This window comes from Ovis aries, chromosome 13 (genome assembly GCF_016772045.2).
Source record: "Ovis aries strain OAR_USU_Benz2616 breed Rambouillet chromosome 13, ARS-UI_Ramb_v3.0, whole genome shotgun sequence".
Classification (NCBI taxonomy): Eukaryota; Metazoa; Chordata; class Mammalia; order Artiodactyla; family Bovidae; genus Ovis; species Ovis aries.
Genome location: NC_056066.1, coordinates 32,411,443 through 32,427,500, shown reverse-complemented (window position 1 = coordinate 32,427,500; position 16,058 = coordinate 32,411,443). Strand labels below are relative to the sequence as shown.

The window sequence follows — 16,058 nt, the reverse complement described above, 5'->3', positions numbered from 1 at the left end:
ACAAGGGCTTAAGTTGTCCCACGGCGTGTGGAATCTTCCCAGATCAGGGATTGAACCCATGCTCCCTGTGTTGGCAGGTGGATTCTCAACCACTGGACCACCAGGGAAGGCCTTTGTAGTTTTTAAGAAATTATTTCTTGTGTATTTATCTTTCTTCCAACTTTTTCTCATTTATTCATTTAGAATAATGAAGACTAAAGAGGTTATTTATTTAGGGTTAGTTTGAAACCCTGAAAAGGTTGGTTGACGTTGGAGGTGCATCACTCTTTACACTTTCACTCTTCTCTAGGAAGAATATAAAACAACAGACTTGTGAAGTCATTGTTGGAGCCCAGTGTGGCAATGCTGTGTTACGAGGAGCCCATGTCTATGTCCCTGGAATCGTATCAGCCTCAAAATGTGAGTATAACGTTTAGGTTTCTCTGTAAAACAGCTGCTAACATTTATGTGTATCATCAAATTGAAAATTCATTAAATCCTCACTCAGATACATTTCAAATTTGCTTTAACAAAGATCTTTGCTAAGTTGTGCATTTAGTATAGCCCACTGAGGTATGTATCTGAAAAGGACTAATGAATCAGGCATCTGATGTGGATTTTCTGCCCATTTCTTTTATTCCCTTTGAGGACATTTGTAATGATGTTAGAGGATCATGACTGATGAAAAGAGTGGAAGATGTCAGTGAAATTTTGTTTTCCATTCTTTACTCAATTGTGCTGAAACCTCAGGCTGCTGAACTGTCATTTGCAGGGGAAACATTCCAAGTCTGGGATCTTAATATTGGGATGAAACTCAGTATTCTTCATTTATTCTTTTAAGGAATGTTAGATATGGGGAAAATAATTGAAATAGAAGATACCTTTCGTTTGTCAGCTAAAGGCTTCCAACTGAGGTTGGATGTTTGCTGTGTTTTTTTTTTGACCCTCGCAAGGCATGTGGGATATTAGTTCCCAGATTGGGGGTTGAACAGGTGTCCCGTGTATTAAGAGTTGTAACCACTGGACAGCCAGGGAGGTCCCTGAGGTTGGATGTTTCGAAGACTATCCTGCATCTTTGTTTTCCTAGGGAAAAAAAATAGATTTATTGTTGTCAAACATTTGAAAGTAAACAGTTGTATTTTCTGTCAGAAGTTATAGTGAGACCATGAGCCAGGTTAGACTGCTTCATGTCCACTACTGATGCCTCTAGGCCTCCCCAGTCTTAAAGCTTGAAGAGTTTTCATGGTTCTGCCAAAGAATAGGTATGTCAGTATAATATGGCTTTCTTCTTTCCTCTAGTTATGAAAGGTGGAGATCATGTTTCTGTATACTCTGATATTAAAGGCAAATGTAAGAAAGGAGCCAAAGAATTTGATGGAACAAAAATATTTCTTGGAAACGGGATTTCTGAACTAAGCCGCAAAGAGATCTTCAGTGGGCTGCCTGAACTGAAGTATGTCAGCAACCGTTGTTTTGGGGAAAATAAGCGTGCTTTTTGTGGTTTAAAGAAAATGTAAAATAATGTAAAAATATGTGTAATTGCATTATATGACTATTTTTTTTTGTTACAAGTTCAATTGGAAAATACATGTTTAGCACATACTGCCATTTTTTGGGTGGGGGGAAATATGCTTTTAGTTAAAAACATAAATGCACAGATTAAGGAGTCTCTTAAGTTGAAAAGTTTTGCATCTTTGATAACATTATTTATCTTGATAAAGGATGAATTAGATGACCTCTCCAGATCTTTTTTAACAGTCTGTGTGAGAAAAGCTTATAGTTTTAATATTAAAAAGAAAAAAAGTTTTAACTAAAAAATTTACCAGAAAGCTAGTACTGATGTGAATACTTGTGGTTAAAAATTAATGTTTGGATTTACTCACACCTAACTTTTATTATTTTTTAATTAAAAAGTGCATGTATTTATTCCCACACTGGGTGTCCGCTGTGCCTGGGCTTCTTGCTGCAGTGGCTTCTCTTGCTGAGGAGCGCCGGCTCTCGGCGCAGGGGCTTCAGCACAGGCTCAGTAGTGGTGGTGCGCGGGCTTAGCTGCTCTGTGGCATGTGGGATCTTCTCAGATCAGGGATCGAATCTGTGTCCCCGGCATTGGCAGGTGGTGTCCTATCCCCTGGGCCACTAGGGAAATCCTGCTCGCCTGAATTAGAACAAGTTAGTGTAAAATCATCTCTGGTTGCTACAAGTGAAAGTGAAAGTCGCTCAGTCATGTCCAACTTTGTGACCCCATGGACTGTATAGTCCATGGAATTCTCCAGGCCAGAATACTGGAGTGGGTAGCCTTTCCCTTCTCCAGGGGATCTTCCCAACCCAGGGATCAAACCCATGTCTCCCGCATTACAGTTGGATTCTTTCCTAGCTGAGCCACCAGGGAAGCCCAAGAATACTGGAGTGGGTAGCCTATCCCTGCCAGCAGATCTTCCTGACCCAGAAATCGAACTGAGATCTCCTGCACTGCAGGTGGATTCTTTACCAGCAGGCACTAAGCAAATTAAATCTGTGTATAATCCAGTTTCTTATAATTTTTAAAATCAAAATATAGTTGATTTACGGTGTTGTGTTCATTTCTACTATACAGCAAAGTGACTCAGATATACATATGTACATATTCTTTTTTATATTCTTTTCCATTATGTTTATTACAGGATATTGAATGTAGTTCCCTGTGCTATACAGAAGGACCTTACTGTTTATCCATCCTGTATATAAAACTTGTATCTCTTAATCCTAAACTCCCAGTCCACCTCTTCCCCCAACTCCCTCTTGGAAACCACAGGTCTGTGAGTCTGTTTCTGTTTTGTAGGTAGGTTCATTTGTGTCTTTATTTTTGCTTAGTGTTTTCAGGCTGTTTCAGAAATTCTGTAGACAGCTCTGTTACTACAAAGTTGACAGCTAATGGAGACACGCTGAAAGCTGTGAATTTATTCACCTAGAAGAGAGCCACTTACCTGATTCCTGGGACAGTTTTTCATACTTTAGCAGTTTGAATTTATAGTTGATATTAATTCTTCTAAAGACATAGGCTCTTCCCTCCATCTAGAGGTGGCAGTACTTTCCAGATGACCAAGAACAAGTACATTCTTCATCCTGGAAGTGCTTCTGAATATGAAGATTATGCATATATCTGTGTGTTAATCTTTGGGTCTGTAATAGGGAGATGATAGTTTGACTGCTTCCTTTATTTTGCTATAGCTGGTACACATTTCATCTTATTTGACATGGTGGTTCCAGTAACTGGGTCCACAGACTTCTGAGTACTGTTCTCTTTGTTGGTAGGAGTAGAATGTAGCCATCTTTCAAGAAAATGTTGATTTTTAGAAAAAAATTTTAATTTTTTTTGGAGTATAAGAATATTTACAATGTTGCATTAGTTATAAATGTACAGAAATGTGATTTAGTTCATATATCTATTCTTTTGATTATTTTCCCATATAGATTATTGCAGAGTATTCAGTAGAGTTTCTTGTACTCTATAGTAGGTCCTTGTTGATTATCTGTTTTATATATAGTTCAGTTCAGTTCAGTTGCTCAGTCATGTCCGACTCTTTGTGACCCCATGAACCGCAGCATGCCAGACCTCCCTGTCCAACACCAACTCCCGGAGTCCACCCACACCCGTGTCCATTGAGTCAGTGATGCCATCTAACTATCTCATCCTCTGTCATCCCCTTCTCCTCCTGCCCTCAATCTTTCCCAGCATCAGGGTCTTTTCAAATGAGTCAGCACTTCACATCAAGTGGCCAGAGTATTGGAGTTTCAGCTTCAGCATCAGTCCTTCCAGTGAACACCCAGGACTGATCTTTAGGATGGACTGGTTGGATCTCCTTGTAGTCCAAGGGACTCTCAAGAGTCTTCTCCAACACCACAGTTCAGAAGCTTCAATTATTCAGCACTCAGCTTTCTTTATAGTCCAACTCTCACATCCATACATGACCACTGGAGAAACCATAGCCTTGACTAGACGGACCTCCGTTGACAAAGTAATGTCTCTGCTTTTTAATATGCTGTCTAGGTTGATCATAACATTCCTTCCAAGGAGTAAGAGTCTTTTAATTTCATGGCTGCAGTCACCATCTGCAGTGATTTTGCAGCCCCCCAAAATAAAGTCAGCCACTGTTTCCCCATCTATCTGCCGTGAAATGATGGGACTGGATGCCATGATCTTAGTTTTCTGAATGTTGAGCTTGAAGCCAACTTTTTCACTCTCCTCTTTCACTTTCATCAAGAGGCTTTTTAGTTCCTCTTCACTTTCTGCCATAAGGGTGGTGTCATCTGCATCTCTGAGGTTATTGCTGTTTGTCCCCGCAGTCTTGATTCCAACTTGTTAATTCCAGCCTCCAAACTGTCCCTCCCTGTTGTCCTTCCCCCTGGTAACCATTTTTGTTCTCTAAGTCTGTAAGTCTGTTTCTGTTTTGTAAATATGTTCATTTGTATCATTTTTTTTTAGATTCTGCACGTAAGTGATACCATATGATATTTGTCTTTTGTCTGACTTGCTTAGTGTGATAATTTCTAGGTTCATTCATGTTCTTGCGAGTAGCATTATTTCATTCCTTTTTAGTAATATTCCATTATACACACACACACACACACACACACACTCACACCGCATCTTCTTTATCCATTTCTCTGTTGATGGACATTTAGGTGCTTCCATGTCTTGACTGTTCTGAACTGTGCTGCAGTAGACACCGGGGGTGCATGTATCTTTTCGAAATATGATTTTCTTCAGATTTTATGCCCAGGAGTGGGATTGCTGCATCACATGGTGGCTCTATTTTTAGTTTGTTTTTTCAAGAGTTTTTATTTTGTTTTGGGGTGTAGCTGATTAACAACGTTGTGATGGTTTCAGGAGAACAACAGAGGGACTCAGCCATACATACACATGTACCCATTCTCCCCCAGACCCCGCCTCCCATTCAGGCTGCCACTTAACACTGAGCAGAGTTCCGTGTGATACTCAGTATGTCCCTGTGGTTATCCATTTTAAATACGTACATGACCACCAATCTCCCTAACTATCCCTCCCCGCCCCAGCAACCGTAAGTTCATTTTCTAAGTCTGTGAGTCTCTTTCAGTTTTGTAAGTTCGTTTGTATCATTTTTTTAAGATTCTACATAAAAGACATGCATATGGTAATTCTTCTCTGTCCGACTTGTGGTTACCCATTTTAAATGTGTACCTGACCACCAATCTCCGTAACTATCCCTTCCTCCCCAGTAACCATAAGTTCATTTTCTAAGTCTGTGAGTCTCTTTCAGTTTTGTAAGTTCGTTTGTATCATTTTCTTTTAGATTCTACATAAAAGACGTGCATATGGTAATTCTTCTTCTCTGTCCGACTTACTTCACTCTGTATGACACTCACTATGTCCATCCCTGTTGCTGCAAATGGCATTATTTCATTCTTTTTAATGGCTGAGTAACATTCCATTGTATATATGTAACACATTTTCTTTATCAGTTTATCTGTTGATGGACATTTAGGTTGCTTCCATGTCTTGGTTATTGTAAACAGTGCTGCAGTGAACATTATTGATATGTATCTTTTTGGAATATTATTTTCTTTGGATATATGCTCAGGACTGGGATCGCTTTATGTGGTGGCTCTATTTTTAGTTTTTTAAGGAACCTCCATACTGTTCTCCAAATTGCACCAACTTACATTCCCACCAACAGTGTAGGTAGGAGGGTTCCCTTTTTTCCGCACCCTCTACAGCATTTATTGTTTGTAGACTTTTTAAAAATGAACATTCTGACCTGTGTGAGGTGATAACTCATTGTAGTTTTGATTTGCTGTTCTCAAATAATTAATGATGTTGTACGTCTCCTCATGAGCTATTTGGCCATCTGTATGTCTTTGAAGAAGTGTCTGTTTAGATCTTCCCATTTTTTAATTGGGTTGTTTGATTTTTTGATATAGAACTGCATGAGATATTTGTATACTTTGGAGATGAGTTGCATCTTTTTCTCCTATTTTGTTGATTGCTTTTTTGTTTTGTTCATGGTTTCCTTTGCTGTGCAAAAACTTGTGAGTTTATTTAGGCCCCATTTATTTATTTTTGTTTTATTTTCATTACTCTTGATGGTGGATTCAAAAAACTATTGCTGTGATTTATGTAAAACAGTATTCTGCCTATGTTTTTCTCCATAGAGTTTTGGAGTATCCAGCCTTACCTTTAGGTCTTTAATCTGTTTTGAGTTTATTTTTGTATATAGTGTTAAATATATTCTAATTTCATTCTTTTACATGTTGCTGTCCAGTTTTCTCAGAACCACTTATTGAAAAGACTGTCTTTTCTCCATTATATATAGTCTTGCCTCCTTTGTCATAGATTAATTGGCCATAGGTGTTTGGATTTATTTCTGGGCTTTATGCCCTGTTCTATTGATCTGTAGGTTTGTCTTTGTGCTGGTACTAGACTGTTTTGATGACTTAGCTTTGTAGTATAGCTTGAAGCCAAGAAGCCAAGGTGTCTGATTCCTCTGGTTCTGTTTTTCTTTCTCAAGATTGCTTTGGCTATTTAGGGTCTTTTGTGTTTTCTTCACAGATTTTAAAAATATATGTATTTATTTACTTACATATTTATTTGGCTCATTGGTCTTAGTTGTGGCGTTTGGGTTCTAGTTCCCTGACAAGGGATTGAACCTGGGCCCCCTACACTGGGAGCATGGAGTCTTAGCCACTGGACCATCAGGGAAGTCCCTGCATACAAATTCTAAAAATGTATTGTTCTAGTTCTTTGAAAATAGCCATTGGTAATTTGACAGGAATTGCATTGAATCTGTAAGATTGCCTTTGGTAATATAGTTATTTTGAAAAAATGTTGAAAATATTTCCAACCCAAGAACATGGTATATCTTTCCGTTTGTCGTCTTCGATTTCTTTCATCAGTGTCTTGTAGGTTTCAGAGTATAGGTCTTTTGCCTCCTTCAGTTCAGTTCAGTTCAGTTCAGTTGCTCAGTTGTGTCCGACTCTCTGTGACCCCATGAATCACAGCACGCCAGGCCTCCCTGTCCAGCACCATCTCCCGGAGTTCACTCAGATTCAGGTCCATCGAGTCTGTGATGCCGTCCAGCCATCTCATCCTCGGTCGTCCCTTTCTCCTCCTGCCCCCAATCCCTCCCAGCATCAGAGTCTTTTCCAATGAGTCAACTCTTCGCATGAGGTGGCCAAAGTACTGGAGCTTCAGCTTTAGCATCATTCCTTCCAAAGAAATCCCAAGGTTGATCTCCTTCAGAATGGACTGGTTGGATCTCCTTGCAGTCCAAGGGACTCTCAAGAGTCTTCTCCAACACCACAGTTCAGAAGCATCAATTCTTCGGTGCTCAGCCTTCTTCACAGTCCAACTCTCACATCCATACATGACCACAGGAAAAACCATAGCCTTGACTAGACGGACCTTTGTTGGCAAAGTAATGTCTCTGCTTTTGAATATACTGTCTAGGTTGGTCATAACTTTTCTTCCAAGGAGTAAGTGTCTTTTAATTTCATGGCTGCAGTCACCATCTGCAGTGATTTTGGAGCCCAAAACAATAAAGTCTGACACTGTTTCCACTGTTTCCCCATCTATTTCCCATGAAGTGATGGGACCGGATGCCATGATCTTCGTTTTCTGAATGTTGAGCTTTAAGCCAACTTTTTCACTCTCCTTTTTCACTTTCATCAAGAGGCTTTTTAGCTGCTCTTCACTTTCTGCCATAAGGGTGGTGTCATCTGCATATCTGAGGTTATTGATATTTCTCCTGGCAATCTTGATTCCAGCTTGTGCTTCCTCCAGCCCCACGTTTCTCATGATGTACTCTGCATATAAGTTAAATAAGCAGGGTGACAATATGCAGCCTTGACATACCCCTTTTCCTATTTGGAACCAGTCTGTTGTTCCATGTCCAGTTCTAACTGTTGCTTCCTGACCTGCATACAGGTTTCTCAAGAGGCAGGTCAGGTGGTCTGGTATTCCCATCTCTTTCAGAATTTTCCACAGTTTATTGTGATCCACACAGTCAAAGGCTTTGGCATAGTCAATAAAGCAGAAATAGATGTTTTTCTGGGACTCTCTTGCTTTTTCCATGATCCAGCGGATGTTGGCAATTTGATCTCTGGTTCCTGTGCCTTTTCTAAAACCAGCTTGAACATCAGGGAGTTCACGGTTCACGTATTGCTGAAGTCTGGCTTGGAGAATTTTGAGCATTACTTCACTAGCGTGTGAGATGAGTGCAATTGTGCGGTAGTTTGAGCATTCTTTGGCATTGCGTTTCTTTGGGATTGGAATGAAAACTGACCTTTTCCAGTCCTGTGGCCACTGCTGAGTTTTCCAAATTTGCTGGCATATTGAGTGCAGCACTTTCACAGCATCATCTTTCAGGATTTGAAACAGCTCAACTGGAATTCCATCACCTCCACTAGCTTTGTTCATAGTGATGCTTTCTAAGGCCCACTTGACTTCACATTCCAGGATGTCTGGCTCTAGATTAGTGATCACATCATCATGATTATCTGGGTTGTGAAGATCTTTTTTGTACAATTCTTCCATGTATTCTTGCCACCTCTTCTTAATATCTTCTGCTTCTGTTAGGTCCAGGCCATTTCTGTCCTTTATCAAGCCCATCTTTGCATGAAATGTTCCCTTGGCATCTCTAATTTTCTTGAAGAGATCTCTAGTCTTTCCCATTCTGTTGTTTTCCTCTCTTTCTTGGCATTGATCGCTGAAGAAGGCTTTCTTATCTCTTCTTGCTATTCTTTTGAACTCTGCATTCAGATGGTTATATCTTTCCTTTTCTCCTTTGCTTTTCACCTCTCTTCTTTGCCTCCTTAGGTAAGTTTATTCCTCGGTAGTTTATTCTTTTTGATGCAATGGTAAATGGGATCATTTCCTTCTCTTTATGATCTTTTGTTGTTAGTGTATAGGAATGTAAGAGATTTATGTATATTTATTTGGTACCCTGTAACCTTACTGAATTCATTGATAAACTCTAATAGTTTTCTGGTAGCATCTTTAGGATTTTCTATGTATATTATTATGTCATCTGCAGTAATAGTTTTCCAATCTGGATTCCTTTTATTTCTTTTTGTTCTCTGATTGCCGTGGCTAGGACTTCGAAAACTGTGTTGAATAAAAATGATGAGTGTGGACATCCTTGTCTTGTTCCTAATCTTAGAGGAAATCCTTTCAGCTTTTCATCATTGAGAATGATGTTAGCTGTAGGTTTGTCACGTGTGGCCTTTGGTATGTTGAAGTATGTTTCCTCTATGCCTACTTTCTGAAGAGTTTTCATCATAAATGGGTGTTGAATTTTGTCAAAAACTTTTTCTGTGTCTACAGAGACAATCATGGTTTTTATTCAGTTTGTTAATGTTGTGTCACAGTTATTGATTTACAGATATTGAAACATCTTTGCATCCCTGGGATAAATCCCACTTGATCATGATGTACGATCCTTTTAATGTATTGTTGCATTTGGTTTGCTAGTATTTTGTTCAGGATTATTTTTAGCTATGTTTATCAGTGATGTTGGCTGTAATTTTCCTTTTTTGTGTGGAATCTTTGGATTTGGTATCAGGGTGACAGTGGCCTCAGAGAAGAAGTTTGGGAGGGTGCCTTCCTCTGTAATTTTTTGCAATAATTTCATAAGGATAGGTGTTAACTCTTTTGTAAACGTTTGATAAGATTCACCTATGTAACCTTTTGGTCCTGGACTTTGTTTTTTGGAAGTGTTTCTTTTTTAAACTTTCGCCCCTGCTGGGTCTTCATTGCTGTGTGTGGGTTTCCTCTTGTTGCAGAGTGGGGCTTCCCTCTAGGTGCAGTGCACAGGTTTCCTGGTACAGTGGCTTCTCTCGTCGTGGGATACAGGCTCTGGGCGCTCTTTCTTCAGCAGTTTGGGCTTGCTGGCCCTAGGGTGTGTGGGCTTCAGTGGTTGTGGCCTGCAGGCCCTAGAGCATGCGGGCTTTAGTTGCTGTGACTTGCACACTCTCGAGCATGGACTCAGTATTTGTGGCAGATGGGCTTAGCTGCTCTGTGGCAGATCAGGGATTGAACCAGTGTCCTCTGCATTGGCAGGCAGATTCTCATCCATTGTGCCAGTAGGGAAGTCCCGCTGGAAGTGTTCTAATCAGCGTTTCAGTTTTCGTTACTTGTGGCTGGTCTCTTCATATTTTCTATTTCTTCCTGGTTCAGTTTTGGGCGAGTGTTCATTTCTAAGAATTTGTTCATTTCTTCCAGGTTGTCCATTTTATTGGCATATAGCTGTTTGTAGTAGTCTCTTGTGATACTTTGTGTTTCGGTGGTGTCCATTGCAACTTCCCCTTTTTCATTTCTAATTTTATTGATCTGAGCTTTCTTCCTCTGTTTCTTGATAAATCAGGCTAAAGGTTTTTCAGTTTTGTTTATCTTTTCAGACATAAGTTTTTCTTTCAGTTTCATTGATCTTTTCTGCTGTTTTCTTCATTTCCATTTCATATATTTCTGCTCTGATCTTTATGATTTTCTCTTTGATTTCTTCAGTGATCCACTGGTGGTTTAGTAGCATATTGTTTAGCTGCCATGTGTTTGTGGTTTTTTTTTTTTTTTTTTGCAGTTTTTTTTTCTTGTAATTTATTTCTAATCTCATAGTGTTATGGTTGGAAAGGATGCTTGATATGATTTGAATTTTCTTACATTTTCCCAGGCTTGATATGTGGCCCAAGATGTGATACATCTTAGAGAATGTTCATGTGCACTTGAAAAGAAGGTGTATTCTGCTAGTTTCAGATAGAATTTGCTATGAACATAAATAAGTCCATCTGGTCTAATGTGTCAATTAAGGCCTGTTTTTTCTTGTTTTCTGTGTGGATGATCTATCTATTGATGAAATCTGTGTTAAAGTCTACCAGTATTGTTGTGTTATTGTCAGTTTCTTCTTTTATGGCTATTAGCATTTGCCTTAAATGTTGAGGTGCTCCTATGTTGGATGCGTGTATATTTACAATTGTTAAATCTTCTTGGATTGATCCCTTGATCCCTTGTTACTTGTAATAATTTTTATTTTAAAGTCTATTTTGTCTGACATTAGTGTTGCTACTCCAGTTTTCTTTTGATTTCCAGTTTTGTGGAATACTTTTTTTTCCATCCCCTCACTTTCAGTCTGTATGAGTCCCTAAATCTGAAGTGGTTTTCTTGTAGACTGCATATATATAGATTTTGTTTTTGTATCCATTCACTCAGTCTGTGTATTTTGGTTGGAACATTTAATGTAGTTACATTTAAGATAGTAATTGATACGTATATATTTTTACTTCCATTCTGCTAATTGTTTTGGATTTGTTTTTGTAGGTCTTTTTCTTCCCTTCTTTTGTTCTCTTCTGTTGTGATTTGATGACCAAGTCTTTAGTGTGTGTTTTGATTGCTTTTTCTTTTTGTGTGTGTGTATCTGCAATAGAAAATTTTTGGTTTGTGGTTCCCATGAGGTTTTGATACAGCAGTTTATATATATTTACAAGATTGTTTTAAGTTGCTGGTCTCCTAATCTCCAGTGGATTGTCACTATCCTGCATTTTACTCTTCTCACAGTTGCTGGTTTTGACATTATATTTGTGTATGGATTATTTCCTACCTTTACTATATATTTGCCTTTACTGGTGAGCTTTCCCATTCAGGATTTTCTTATTTCTAGGTTGGCCTTATCTTTTCCCTCCAGAGAAGTTCCTTTGGCACTTGTTGTAAAGCTGGTTTGGTGGTGCTGAATTCTCTTAGCTTTTGCTCATCTGTGAAGCTTTTGATTTCTCTGTCGAATCTGAATGAGAGCCTTGCTGAGTAGAGTATTCCTGTAGTAAGATTTTCCTTTCATTGCTTTAAATGTATCGTGCAGAAGCCTTCTGACCTGCAGAGTTTCTGCTGAATAATCTGACAATCTTATGGGAAAACCCTTATTTTTTATTTGTTGCTTTTCCCTTGTTGATTTTAGTATTTTCTTTGTTTTTAATTTTTGTCAGTTTGATTAATACACATCTTGGCTTTTCCTCCTTGGATTTATCCAGTGTGGGACTCTGCACTTCCTGGACTTAGGTAAACTGTTTCCTTGCCCATGTTAGGGAATTTTCAGTTTTTATCTCTTCAAATATTTTCTCAGGCCCTTTCTCTCTTTTCTTTCTGAGACCCCTGTAATGTGAATGTTGGTGCTTTTTAATGTTGTCCCAGAAGTCTCTAGGCTGCCCACATTTCTTTTCAATCTTTTGTCTATATTCTGTTCCACAGCAGTGCTTCCCAGCATTCTATCTTCCAGCTCATTTATCTACTCTTCCTCTTTTATTCTGCTGTTGATTCCTTCTAGTGTATTCTTCATTTCAGGTATTGTATTTCCAGTGCTGTTTGTTGTTCAAGTCTTCCAGGTGTTTATTAAACATTTCGTGTGTCTTTTTGCTCTGTGCCTCCATGCTTTTTTCAGATCTTGGATCATCTTTACTGTCATTTCTATGAATTCTTTTTCTGTCTCCTCTTCACTTAGCTGTTTTCCCAGTGTTTTATCTCATTCCTTCGTCTGGAACATATTTGTCTGCTGTATCATTTTATCTAACTTTCTGTTTTCTGTTTCACAGACTGCAGGATTGTAGTTCCTGTTTCTTCTGGTGTCTGCCCTTAGGTGGGTGCGGCTGGTCTAAGGGGCTTGTGTAGACTTCCTGGTGGGAGGGACTGGTGCCTGCCCACTGCTGGGTGGAACTGGGTCTTGTTCCTCTGGTGGGCAGGGCTTTTCAAGGGGTATGTGTTCAGGAAGACTTTGCGGTGTGGTGATGAGTGGGACTGTGTTTTTGCCCTGTTGGTTGTTTGGCCCGAGGCTTCCCAACACTAGATCCTAAGGGATGTATTGGGTGGGACCGGGCCTTGGTGCCAGCAAATACTCCCCAGCACCCTTGCCACCAGTGTCCTTGTCCCCACAGTGAGCTACAGGTGCCCCTCGCCTCCCAGGAGACCCTCCAAGACCAGCAGGTAGGTCTGTCCCAGGCTCCTATGAGGTCACTCCTTTTACAGGTGGGTCCCAGGGCGCATGAGACCTGTGTGTCCTCTGAGAATGGCATTTGTTTCCCCTAGTCCTATGACTTTCCTGTGATCAAGGCCTGCTGGCCTTCAAAGCCAAATGCTCTGGGGTCTCATCCCCCTGATGCCAGACCCCCAGACTGAGGAGCCTGACATGGGCTCAGAACTCTCACTCCTGTGGGAAAACCTCTGTGATACGATTATTTTCCAATTTCTGGGTCATCCACCTGGCAGGTACAGGGTTTGATTACATTATGAATGCATCCCTTCTGCAATCTTGTTGTGGCCTCTTCTTTGTCTTTGAAAGTTGAATATCTTAATTGGTGGGTTCTGGTTCTTGTTTGTGGATGTTTGTTTAGTATTCAGTTGTGATTTTGATGTTTTCGTGGGAGGAGGTGCGCGCAGGTCCTTCTGTTCCACCATCCTGTCAGGAAATCAAGAAGGTGTTGATTTTTAAACTCGGCTTTCTGTTAGGATTTCTTTGTCTGCCTATGTGAAAAAAAGCATGCTTCTACAACAAAGAAGTTCTGCATTTATATACTGCTTATATTCTTTTTAAACTTTAGAACCAACTTCGCTAATAGTATATTTGAACATTCAGTTAGTGAATTTTTCCCCGTTGGTTTCTTGAATGCCAGTTGGGTCAAATCATTCACAGGCTCAGATTGATTAATATACCAACAGATTGTTTATTCTATGAGGTCTTATATTTTGCATTATTATATGGAGTTACATTGTACAGAAATAGTTTTAGAGGGAAAGACTAAAGTCATATATGAGCAGTAACTGGCTAAAATTATTCTTTGTCATGTTATTTTCAATTAAATACTGCACAGATGGATACTTTTTTGCTGGTAGGTGTGGTCAGGAGGAGATAGTCAAAGGGGACCCAGATCCTGAAGTACAGGTGGGACCTGATATAGGGTGGCAAGTGTATGTTAGTTTCAGTATTTTCCAGAGGACTGGAGTCCTACAGGTCAGAGTCATTTGAATTACAGAGGAATGATCATTCAGAGCATGCAGTACTGGTCCCGACTCTGGGGGTTGGGGCAAGGTGTTGATCAAGGTAAGTGCCCAGTTGTCTCAACGAAGAACTGACTTTTGAATATGAGGCAGTGACGTTTCAGGTTTTTGTATTTTCTGCTAAGGGGAAGTGAAAGTGAAGTCGCTCAGTCGTGTCCCACTCTTTGCGACCCCATGGACTGTACCCCACCAAGCTCCTCTGTCTATGGGATCTCCAGGCAAGAATACTGGAGTGGGTTGCCATTTCCTTCTCCAGGGGATCTTCCCGACCCAGGGATTGAACCCAGGTCTCCCGCATTGCAGGCAGATGCTTCAACCTCTGAGCCACCAGGGAAGCCCCAAGGGGAAAGAACCATTTAATTTAAAAGTCGTTTGATTTAATCCTGATTGGAGCAAGGACGAGAGTCTTAACTCCGAGTGAAGGTGCAAGTTTGGAGAAACCGAGTGTTAAACAGACTAGTGAGGGTAAAAGGCACAGGATGAAGAAGAAGAGGAGTTAACCTTTGTTGTCACACCCACTGCAGTGACAGTCATAAATATCTCCTGAAATAATGTCACTCTTACAGGGCAGCATAAACTTACTCTGCTGTGGCATAAGAAGAAATACATAGGGAATTACCTGGCAGTCCAGTGGTTTGGATTCCATGCTTCCATTGCAGAGACCTGGGTTTGCTCCCTTGTCCAGGAATTAAGATCCCACGTGCCACTCAGTTCAGTCGCTCAGTCGTGTCCAACTCTTTGTGACCCCATGAACCGCAGCAGGCCAGGCCTCCATCACCAACTCCTGGAGTCCACCCAAACCCATGTCCATTGAGTCGGTGATGCCATCCAACCATCTTATCCTCTGTCGTCCCCTTCTCCTCCTGCCCTCAATCTTTCCCAGCATCAGGGTCTTTTCAGATGAGTCAGCTCTTTGGATCAGGTGGCCAAAGTATTGGAGTTTCAGCTTCAACATCAGTCCCTTCAGTGAACACCCAGGATTATCTCCTTTAGGATGGACTGGTTGGATCTCCTTGCAGTCCAAGGGACTCTCAAGAGTCTTCTCCAATACCACAGTTCAAAAGCATCAATTCTTTGGCGCTCAGCTTTCTTTATAGTCCAACTCTTACATCCATACATGACCACTGGAAAAACCATAGCCTTTACTAGATGGACCTTTGTTGACAAAGTAATGTCTCTGCTTTTTAATATGCTGTCTAGGTTGGTCATAACTTTCCTTCCAAGAAGCAAGCGTCTTTTAATTTCATGCAATCACTGCAGTCACCATCTGCAGTGATTTTTGGAGCCCAGAAAAATAAAGTCAGCCACTGTTTCCACTGTTTCCCCATCTATTTCCCATGAAGTGATGGGACCGGATATCATGATCTTAGTTTTCTGAATGTTGAGCTTTAAACAATATTTTCACTCTCCTCTTTCATTTTCGTCAAGAGGCTCTTTAGTTCTTCACGTTCTGCCGTAAGGGTGGTGTCATCTGCATATCTGAGGTTATTAATATTTCTCCCAGCAATCTTGATTCCAGCTTGTGCTTCCTCCAGCCCCACGTTTCTCATGATGTCCTCTGCATGTAAGTTAAATAAGCAGGGTGACAATATACAGCCTTGACATACTCCTTTTCCTATTTGGAACCAGTCTGTTGTTCCATGTCCAGTTCTAACTGTTGATTCCTGACCTGTATACAGGTTTCTCAAGAGGTAGGTCAGGTGGTCCCATCTCTTTCAGAATATTCCACAGTTTATTGTGATTCACACAGTCAGAGGCTTTGGCATAGTCAATAGAGCAGAAATAGATGTTTTTCTGGAACGCTCTTGCTTTTTCCATGATCCAGCAGATGTTGGCAATTTGATCTCTGGTTCCTGTGCCTTTTCTAAAACCAGCTTGAACATCAGGGAGTTCATGGTTCACGTATTGCTGAAGCCTGGCTTGGAGAATTTTGAGCATTACTTTACTAGCGTGTTAGATGAGTACAATTGTGTGGTAATTTGAGCATTCTTTTGCATTGCCTTTCTTTGGGATTGGAATGAAAACTAACCTTTTC

The 16,058-nt window shown here is 40.3% G+C and overlaps 1 protein-coding gene across 10 annotated transcripts in view; it reads left to right on the top strand.

The window, feature by feature from the left end:
* NSUN6 (NOP2/Sun RNA methyltransferase 6) overlaps positions 1 to 16,058 on the top strand; it is an 86,277-nt gene that overhangs the window by 22,784 nt on the left and 47,435 nt on the right. For all 10 annotated transcript variants that reach the window (XM_004014257.5, XM_060397392.1, XM_042230602.1 and 7 more), the window contains 2 exons: positions 290 to 399; positions 1,279 to 1,432. In XM_004014257.5, coding sequence (XP_004014306.4) covers positions 290 to 399; positions 1,279 to 1,432 — 264 coding nt within the window. The remainder of the gene's footprint in view (positions 1 to 289; positions 400 to 1,278; positions 1,433 to 16,058) is intronic.